The sequence below is a fragment of the Corvus brachyrhynchos genome, unplaced genomic scaffold (genome assembly GCF_000691975.1).
Source record: "Corvus brachyrhynchos isolate BGI_N302 unplaced genomic scaffold, ASM69197v1 scaffold209, whole genome shotgun sequence".
Lineage (NCBI taxonomy): Eukaryota > Metazoa > Chordata > Aves > Passeriformes > Corvidae > Corvus > Corvus brachyrhynchos.
This window is the reverse complement of record NW_008246056.1, coordinates 246440-257184: the sequence shown is the minus strand read 5'-3', so window position 1 is coordinate 257184 and position 10745 is coordinate 246440. Positions and strand designations below refer to the sequence as shown.

Below are 10745 nucleotides of genomic sequence, written 5' to 3'. Positions count from 1 at the left end.
CCTAGAAGTCCAGCTGCTTGCTGGGCAGTGTCCAAACCCTGACACAGACAAATGTAGCCATAGAAACGTATTATAGATACTACAGATGGAAAAGACTCTGTGAGCCCTCAAGTTCATTCTCCTGTCTCCAGAAGAGCTGTGATGTTCTCATGCACATTAGTTCATAACTGTATTTCCTTCTTTCCAGTCCTCTGCTTAGAGCTGCTCAAATGAAACTGTGAGCTAAAGCCTAGCATAAAGGTCCTCTCTCTGTTTAAGCACCACATTTAGGGGGACCCCTGCTCAACACTTAATTGGGGCTTAAGTGGTGCCCTGCTCTTGGGCTGACTGCAAAGGATTTAATCCACTCTCTGAACATGGGTATCTATCACACAATCCAGGATTTCAAACAAATCTATCGATCATGGAAACTTCAATTTCACACACTTTACTTTAGAAAGAGGGAAGGATGAAGCCACCCAAAGTCAGGATGCTCTTGCCCTGGAAGAGGATTGGGGGGAGGGGATGTGGGACACAACACACACCTCTGAAGTAGATGTAGGTTCCTTCCTTCCCAGTAATTCTGGAGATGAGGCACACAGCTAATTTGAGTTTTAAACACCCAAAATCATATATAATGAACTTCTCATATCCCACTCTTCAGCAGTGCTGGGGACTGTAAGCCTAAGCGTGTTCAAAAAGAACACAACTCTGACAAAGCAGGTTGAGACATCTCCACCTGAGCATCTAAGAAACCACTGACAAAGGCTTAGCCCAAGCATCTGCACAGGCAAATGATGTGTTATGAGCCTTGTCTCTTCATTGCCCTCATTTCATGCCACATCCCAGTGGACAGCTGGGACTCGAAGCACCTGCCTTTCTCTTGCTGTCACATAATGCTTGGCTGAGAGTAAAGTCTGGGAGTCAGTGGTGCTGCAAGACACTGCAGCAGGAGCAGCAATGGCTGTGGGATCTGTCTAACCAGTGCACTCCCACCTGCCTGCCCAGCTGGGGCAGCAGCGCAGCTGAACTCTTGAGACAAGGACACAAACCCAAGTCTTTCCCAGCACTGTTCTCTGCACTGGCTGGTGACACCCAGTGCTCAAGAGGGGGATCCAAATTCACCATGCAGGAGAAGGCAGGCGGGTGTGACACCAGCAAAGCAAGGCTGCACTAACACTTGGTCAGCAAACATTCTCCTGTCCCTGAAACTGGCTCCACTTCCTAATTTCAATGGCCTCTTCAGTACTGAAAACATACTTCAGCTGTCATGCAACTGGGAAGACTAGAGAAAAAAGAACAAGCTTGGGTTCTGTTGCCTGTCCCACCCTCAAACTGCTAAATAAGTCCAATTAGCTTCAGTCTAGAAGAAAGGACACCATGTCCCTCCTTTTTACAAATAAACCTAGTCATCCAGCTGCCAGCTTCCAATATTCCAGGTAAGCAATGGTGAACAGGGGAAAAAAGGGTGCATGAAGGAAATCTGTGTGACTTGCTGGGAAGTGGAACCATTATCCCACCAGCAGCCAAACCCCCCTAAGTCACACAAGTGTGTGCATGTGTGTGCTTGCACCTCCTGATGGACACATGTGACTGTCTGTGGGCCAGCAGCGGTGTCCTGTGGCTGAAGTCTTGGTTCCCCCTCCACTGGTGAGGTTTGCACAGGTTGTTTGTTTTGTGGATTAAACTTGTCTGTGGTCTTGTGAAAAACAAAACTGCAGCTTTTGATTTTGAGTTATCCCTGTCCACCCCTTCTCCCAAGCTTCCATGGTAACACCTTCAGGATTGCAGGAACCAATTAAAGATCACTGACTCCAGGCAAAGCCTTAACATGCAGCAAGAAAACAAAAAACCAAACCTGCTCTGTTAGCTGACAATTACCCATAACCTTGTTTTCTTCAAATCTTTGCAATTAAAAGACAGAGGGGAGAGGAATTTCAGGCTGATATTTGAGTTCCCTGCACACTTGGGACACAGGCGTGTGCTTGTGTTTGAATAGATGGATTTGCCTTCACAGCCACTCTGTAATGCTATCCGTGTTATTCCAGCTGACAAGGTGACCCTTACTCAGTAGTTTCTGAGACCTCCCATCATGCCCCAATACAAAAAACCCACAGCAGCTGCTTAGACACTCCTTGTTCCTTTGGGCCCCCAAGTGAAGAGAAGGAAAAAAGCAAACACAAGGCCCTTAGCTCCACAAATGAGGCCAACAGCTTCAAAAATGTCAAAAAGAATGGATTGGACTTGCCTTGTCTGCCATCAGTCCCAAAGGAACACAATTCCTCTAAGAGTCCTTTCTCATCAACTATGATCAGATTTTATTCATATCAAAATAATAATGCCTGGCCTGCTCCTGGGAAAGTGCAGCTCCTCCCACGCTGAACAACACAGAGCACCTTTGTAGGATTACAGCTGCATGGCAAGAGCTGATGCAGCTATTCCCTTCCTAATCTGCTGAACTCAGCCAAGAGATTCATGCAGCACCAGCCTACAGCTACTAAAACTCATTAAGGCTTTTTCAAGAGGGACACTTCTATTCTACGTTCCATCAAAGGCCACCTAACTCACAATATTAAAAAACACTATATTCATGGAGAGAGTTACAGGAAATAATCTTCAAAATGGCATTGATATGACACTGAAGTTAGAGAACTAAATGAAACTCAATTTCAAAGACTGTGGGACTTAGATTCTTAATTGCAATGGTACCTGAAGCCATACACAGTCCTATTCCTGAGCTGTGGAACTGACTTCAAGGCTATGTTTTCAGACTGTTCAGACTGACAAAATCACCACGATGGACAGATCAGAGCTGTGAGAATTAATCCACAGGACGAAAGGAAGGCAAAGGAGAGACGCCAGCAGAAAATAAAAGCTGCTTCCCATATGCCTCAGGTTTGTCTTTGAAGCTGATGAGCTTTGAAGTACCCCATCCATTTTTCTTATTACTTGCCAATAATATGTGCAAAATGTGTCCTGGTTTACATTTGGATAATAAACATACTTTATTCAGCACCTCTGCTGAATGCCTGTTGACCACGAGTCCCTGTTACTCAGGACTAGCAGTCAGCTCCCTTCCTTGGCCACAGTTCCTACCCAGGATGTCTTCATAGACGTTCTCCTCAGATAAAGTGCGTGTGAGGGCCAGCTTGGTCTGCGCGTACCAATCCACCCGGCCATTCTCGGATGATGACTGCAGCAGGTCTTCAAACTCATACGATTTCCTGCACAACAGAGAGGGGAGGAGGAGCAGAGAGGAGACTGATGCAGTTAACCAGCATTTATAACCAAATTACAGCTAATTCACTTCTCCAAAGTGCCACACAGCTGGCAAAGTAAGTTACTGAGAACATTTCACAGCCTCATCTCATATAAAGCATGAAAAAGCAACACTGAGATTGGCTGGTTTTATCAGCCACGCAAATAAAGGCATTTGGGGGTGCCATAGATAATCTGGGTTGTCATGGCAATAGCACACTGTGAAGATGCAAGTGTTAAAAGGCACATCCTGGAACACTGCACAGAACCTTAGGACATGAGAGGTCCCATTTACAGCACAGATACCGCCCTCAAAAGGCATAAGAGGGCCCCAAAATCAGCTCTCTGAGCAGCACAGGAAAACAAAACTTGCTTGCAGAACAGTAGAAAGTAAAACCGTGCCTTTCATGAGCAAACCTAGCAAGTTGATTTCCTTTCTGCAACTGAGCCAGGAATTTTTAAGTGACAATTTATCCAGAGGGCATTAGAAAAGCCGTATATTTTATGTTCCCCACCCCAAAAATGTGTGACAATCATGTGGGAGGGGATAAAAGGCAAGCAAGCACTCCGGAAGAATATATATGCATCAGATTCACTGAGGTTTACTATGGACAGTGAAAATGCTGCAGCAGAGATTAGAGATTGTCATCGCAAACCCTGTTCCAGACCAGCTGTGGTCATTTTGTAATTAAATAGTTTCTGCTAAGAAAACCAAATCAAAACCCCAAACCCTTCAATTTTAGGCTTGAAGGTTAAGCCATGTAAATACAGTGACCTTATATCTGCCATGACTTATTCCTCCACAGTTACCCTGCGGAGTTGTGCTGGCCACTCATACATTCTCGGAGAGATGCTGAGTGCTGGTTATGCTGGAGATTCTGAGCAAAAAGGGAAGATTTGTCTCTCTCAGAGAAAGATGGGAAGGTGGACTCCACCATGAAGACCAACAGCTTCACGAAACACAGCCCAAATACCTGTGGTCAGCGTTGTTCTTGTGCTTCCCGCTCCAGAGCCTTCTGCTGACAGCTGATGGGGGAGGAGACGAGGGCAGAGGAGGGGGAGGAATGGATGGCAGAGGGGGTAAGTTTCTTTTATTCCTAACTGCTGGCACCCAGTCCTCTTCCCCCTCATGTTTGAAAGTCCGCCGAGGCTTGGGCAGGGGGTTGATGAAGGGCTTCTTCTCTGGCACCCCTGGCTCTGTGTACACATTCTCCACCGTGCAGTGCTTGGATTTCACATGAGAAGATCTTATCTCTTCTAGAGTCCCAAAAATTGGCTCACTGATTTCAGAGTCCACGCCAAGAAGCCTTTTGTTGAGCTCAGCCCCACATGTGCCCTCATGGCCCTCGGGAGTGGTGTGCCCTTGTGCTGCCTTCTCCTGCAAGCACTGTGGGGAATAGTAAGTACCAGGCAACTGCGGCTGCAGCTCTGCTGAGCCATCTTTCAAAGCCTGCTCTAGCTTCTTGACCTGACTAAGCACTGAAAGATTCTCCTTCTGGACCTCCCACTTCCCACCTTTCACCTCCTTGCATTTTCCAGGGCTGAACTCCACTTCCTCATCCTTCGGCGCTTCCCCCTTTCGCTCTGCTGCTTGCCCTGTGCCTTTCTGAGTTCCTGCTTTCCGCTCATTCTCTTTGCCTGCCCCTTTGCACTCCAGCTCCCAGCTCGTAAGTCTCTTGGTCTCCACTTTCCGAGTCACCAGTGCTTCCCCACTCATCTTCTCAGTTACACAAGGCATCTTGTGCTCCTCTTTAACCCCCGGCTCCTCCTCTCTGCGAGGAGCAGACTGCGTTTCCTTTTTCCCTTCCCATTCTGAAATTTTGTCCTTGATGCTGAAGGACTTATTCCTCAAGCCAATTTTTCCAGGTGACCGTATATTCTGAGTGCCTCCTATCTGTCTCTTGATGATTTTATTGTTTTCTTTGACATTCAGATCCACAGATGGGTCACTGATGATCATTTTAGGACTAAGCATGTTCTGCTGAAAGCAGTCGAGCCTTGGATCCAGCATCAAGTTCTCCAAGGCTCCCAGTGGGTTCTTCACCACAGGCGAAACTGGTTCCGCTTCGGGTGTTAAACCCAGGGCAACAGAGGAATCTTCAGAACATTTCTCACCCAAAAATCCACACAAAGGTCTTTCTAATTCCTTCACAGCTGCTGTACTGTTTTTATCTGCAAGCTTGATCCTGCATATCAAAGACAAAAAGGGAAGAAACATTCACAGCCATTGCTCATCCTCAGTTTAATTCATCAGCTCCTCAAGTTTTACTCATAAAGCTGATGGCAGAGGATGCTCAAATCAAGCACTTGACATGGGCTTAGAGGGGAGGATGCTCAGGTAAAGCTCCTTCTAGCGAGAACATACTGCCCTTCTCTCACTAAAACTAAGACGAGGTTTGAAATGGAGCCTTTCTCTGTGGCAGAAGTAGGTTGCAGGTGAGAGAGGTATTTTTTGTACATCAGATATGCTGATCCCAATGAGAGGTTCACCAACGTGTGTGTGTAGAAGTGCAGCAGAGTTTTTGGACATCATGAGGCATTAAGCAAACATGAAGTGGACCACTTGCAAACAGCAGCAAAATTACTGCTGTTACACAGAGGAGAAAGCATATGGTACAGCTGGCATTCCTCCAGTGCCTGCTCAGAGGATCTCCCTCAGTCCATCCTAATGTTCCCCAAGTGCATATTGATGCCCAAAGACTGCACTTTTATTATTCCATTTCTATGGGCTCTACCATCGCAGTCCACACGTGGGCTTAGGCTCCCATGCACCCAGGCACACTCCCATAGCAGAGAGATTCAACATTCTCAGATTAAACACCTTCACTGTTTGGGTCCAAAGTGCAACAAAAACCCCAAATATATTTAGTCTAGGGATTTCCAAGTGTGTGATATCACAGTATCAGTACTGTGGTATTTTATCAATATCCAGCTGAACAGGCAGTTACTACAACACAAAATGTTTCTGACCTGAAGTACTTGGCCATGTCTTTGAGGTTTGCCTGGGAAAGAGCACCAGGACAACAAAAGGTAATTACTGGGATGCAAACCCATATCATTAGTCCCATTTAACCACAATTCCAACACTAAGATTCAACTTGGGAAATTGTCCCATTAACTAAAATGTGTCAATTGTGCCTCTTCCAGAACTTAGCAGTCTTTTAAGAGCATCCATGGGGATACCCTGTGTGCTGGCAGGCTTGGAACTTTGTCCTGAAGCTGAGCAATGCTGGCAGCCATTTCAGACTTGGTTGTGGTGCAAATTGAGCCTGGGACAGGTTTCTGAGTGGAAACAGGACCTGAGCCAGACCTGTTCTTCCTTAGACTCACAGATATTTAAACCCTGGCTGTGACAGTGACATTGTGCTTTGGTTAAGAGCTAGCACTGTGAACACCAAGGTCTTTCCCAAGATGGGCTTAACAGTGCCAGTGGTGGTTGGACCTCAGATTAGAAGCCACCCTGCAATGGGTGGGGACAGTGGGGCTTGTCTGAGGAGTCCCCAGGGATGAAGATTTCAAGTGCAGGCGGGGCAAACACTAACAGAGATATCATCAGCACAAATGGTCTTGCGTTGGGGCAGACCTTTTCCAGCACTGTGAGTCTGGAATACTGGAAGTCTGACTGAATGATGTAATACACAGAATCACAAGATGGGACCTATGGAGTGAGTTTTAATGTGGGAGGAGAGAGGGACAGTGCCCAGCAGAGGGAAGGTTTCATTCCTCTGGTTTTCTTTGTGTTGGGGATAATAAACACTGGCACTGGAACATGGAAAGCTCTCACCTCTCAACAGACTTGCAGACAGCACCCCCAGACTTGCTGCTCACATCGGCCGCCTTGCTTGCTGTCATCATGTCAGCACACAGCAGGGCAGCAGGTCACCTGTGGACAGACACAAGGAAGAAGCATTGCTCTCTGCTCAGCATCCTTCTCTTTTCCTTCTACACACACACACGTTTCTCCTTGAAATCCAGGAGAGGAGCTGAAGCAAGACATGACAGCTTTCTGATGACAGTCCAGGCTACCTCCCCTGCAAAATGGGAAGAAGGGTGATAGCATTACCCCTCAGAAGCCCAGTGAGGACTTGACAGGTTTTGAGGGCAAAAATTGTCTTTAATTCAGCATCAATTGCTGCACCTTGACTTAAATATGGAGCACATTTCAAGAAGGCTTTTATTGTTGTCAAAATCTCAGCAGATTTAGGGTTTTTTTCCCCCCTTGCAGAAGACTAAAACAAAAACCATTTTAAAACAACCTGTGTTAAGGCCACATGTCTGAAGTGGTTGCTGGGCATATAACACTGTCACAACGTTTGCAGCTTGGGACAGAAAACATTTTAGCCTGAAGAGACACTGCACTGCAGCCACTGGCCTTCTCTCTGGTGGGCCATGTTAGCCTGCTACTGATCTCATTTCAGAGGACAACTCCTCGTGGGGATAAGATAAATCATTCACAAAAATGAGTCATTCTGTTTGCCTCATGATTTCTAGCACTCATGGAATGACTGTCCCTCTCTTTGAGTGCCACTGTTATCTGGTCAATGCAACAGACTCCATCTCCATTTTATTGCACTGCAATGCTCTTTTTTGTTAAACAGAAAATAGAGCTATTCTGTTACTCTGCAGCACCATCTCTGCTCACTTAAAAGGGTGGTCTGCCTGCTCTAAAGCATTGCAATGACACCAGGCTCACCATCTTATAGGCAATACTTGGAAAAGGCTCTCAGATCTGTCCACTGGCTGGTCTGCCAGATGCTGCCTCACCATGCCCGGCATTTGAAAAAACCAAGTGCCTCTTGTCATTAAAAAAAATATAGCCCACCACACCAGAAACAGCAAAGAACAAAAGGATCTCTCGTTTCCACTGTTCAAGTTTTTGGGCAGAGAAAGGAAAAAAGGGGGTGGGGGGAAATCAGTTTTGTTTGTTCACAGTTTTCTTTCCCTCCTTTTATTCCATACTGGCAATGTTCCTGAGGCGAGGAGTGAACTCTGGGTCAACTCAATGTGTACACACTCGGGGCAGCTCACTGCTAACCATTTAGCAGACTCTTTTCCCAGACAATAAACCCCCTTGGCTTCTCTCTCTCATTAGTAACTGGAACAAACACCCACTTCACTTCTAGACACAGAGCAGCCTTGCAACACTGTCAAGAAAATTTACCAGCCCAAGGAACAAAATCTATTCATCTATCCGTTAACTGTTATGGATCGAAAATAATGAAAAACTAATGATACTTGTGGCCTTGGCCAAAGAATGACTCACCCAGACAGCCAAAGCAGATTCCTGCAAAGCTGCAACAGAGTCTGCTCTGCACTTTACAACACCCCTAGAGCAGGGACAGTCTCTTCTCTCAGCACTCATGTGGTGCCTTGCAGCTCCTCATCACTGCCATTCGCAGTAAGAAAAACAACATTTCTTGTGTCCACACACACAATCCCTGTGGCTCTGCTGAAACATCGAATATTTGCTGGGGATGCACTCCTCTGCCTTCATAACATCACTCAGTTTCCCCATGAGGAAACTCCATCTCTCAGCCTTTCACAACACCCCCCTAACAAACACTGCCTTGAAAATGGACATCAGGGTACAAGCAGATGTGTGCTGATGCTCAGCACAGCCAGCTCCCTGATGGGCCCCCTGTGGGACAGGCCGAAAAGAAGAGGATGCAGAATAAGAGGGGCACTTGTTTCCTCATCTGTGCTGGATAGGACAGACTCCATCAGCTTTGGTTTGCAGAAGTGAGCCACAAAACAGCTGCTGAGTGCTGCAAGAGTCTTGTGGGAAAGGAGCATCACTGCAAGTAGCAGATCAGCATGACTTGGAACCAAGGGCACAGGGAAGTCTGTCCCAGGCACAAGGGTGGCTGGAGTAACCAAAGGAACACACTCACACTAGGCAGATTAAAGAGTGGTCCAGGAGCTTCCAAAGCTGTGACAACAGCCAGGTACCTACTGACACCCTCACTGACAACACTCACTGCTTAGGGAGTAAAGTCATCCCTAGGAGATACATGGGTGGCTGCACCTTCCCTCTGGGTAGCAGGGCACACATGGTGCCCTCAGCATCACCTACAGGATTACTGCAGCACATTAGCTGGTTCTGCTCAAAAGAGTAAATATTTATCCAAACACATTGGAAGACACATGAGGGGAAAATGAGACACCTCTGGAATGAAACAGCAGAAAATAATAAGGTATCTCTCAATAAGTCCAACAGTCAAATAATTTCCTGGGGCCAAGCATCAGCCCAAATGAGCTTCAGAGGTGATATGATCATCTCTTCCAATAATAAGATAACTAGAAATAACTTGCAGGCCTGACCCACAGGCATTGCCAACACGTGACCAGAGGAATTGTGATGGCAATGATGGAAAATTGCCTCCAGTAGACAGAGAATATCTACTTTTGTTTTCCAAGTTTTGGCTCCACAAGGCACCCAGAGTTAACATGACAGTTCGTTGTGAAGGGCAAAGGGAACTCTTGTTCCTCCTGACTGCCCACATCTCTCCTACAATCAACTACACGCTACCCTGTGTGCTGGCTCAGGCTCTTTGGAGCATCTCTGTGACCTGCTACAGCTCACTGAAAGTTTTTGACAAAGCAGCACATGGAAGGGGCCCAACACAAACCCAATCTGTTACAAGGGAGGTAATGAGGTTGTGTGGACAGCAGGCAAAGAGATGGAGGGCAGTGGGGAGGGAGCACGAGTGTTTGTGTAAGGCCAGGGAAGGGCGACCTGCCAGAGGCTGAGAAGTGTTACCTGAAATGCTTTGCTTTCCTGCCTCATGAGCAATGTGACCAGGGCCCCACAAACTGCCCAGAAGAAACAAGCAGGGCTGAGTTCAGTTAGTAGGAGACCCGACAAGGACATACACACATCCATCAAGCTGGTACTCCTTGATGGTTGCTGCTTTCTCTAAAAACCACACCAGAACTTTCTACCAGCAATGGGAGGCACGGCCCCAGAGCAACCTGAGCCTGAGACCATTGCACCTGGCATGTACATCCTGGAGCGGGACATCAAGGCCATAAAAGGGGAGAGAAGATACTGAGCCCCATTTGGAGAACCTTGCCACTGCAATTTATTCAGTAATCCCTGCCATTGTTTGGGGGAACAAAGCAGTCATCTGACAGCGTTTCAAAATTAAACTGGGAAAGGAAGGACAGGGGAGGAGGCAGGAGGAAAGAGGGAGGGGAGGGAGCTCTCAAACCTGTTGGCTGGACCCTGGGAAGGATGTGAAGTCTCCCAGCGTATCTCCCACATGCACCCGGCCTCGCAATTCCCAGGGCCATGTGACTGGGGCTTCCTGCTACCAAGTGAAGGGAGACCTACCCCGACCTCTCTCTTCCAAACAGAGTTCCTGCCTGCTTTGTATTCGCAAAGAGGCGTTTGTTTACTGATCTATCACTGGCATGCAGGAAACAGCCTTGACATGAGCTGTAGTCATCTGTCTCCAGCAATAGCTGTTTGGCTTTCTTCTAATTTAAGTTTTCCTTCTGCCCCCCCC

General features: G+C 47.0%; 1 protein-coding gene across 1 annotated transcript in view; it reads right to left on the bottom strand.

Moving 5' to 3' along the window:
- Positions 1–7120, bottom strand: part of DENND2A (DENN domain containing 2A) — a 34654-nt gene extending 27534 nt beyond the window's left edge. Inside the window, exons 1-3 of the mRNA XM_008642413.2 lie at positions 7022–7120; positions 4212–5423; positions 3076–3203 (exon numbers count right to left, since the gene is read on the bottom strand). Of these exons, the coding sequence (XP_008640635.1) occupies positions 3076–3203; positions 4212–5423; positions 7022–7092 (1411 nt within the window). The 5' untranslated portion in view covers positions 7093–7120. The remainder of the gene's footprint in view (positions 1–3075; positions 3204–4211; positions 5424–7021) is intronic.
- Positions 7121–10745: the final 3625 nt, after the last annotated feature.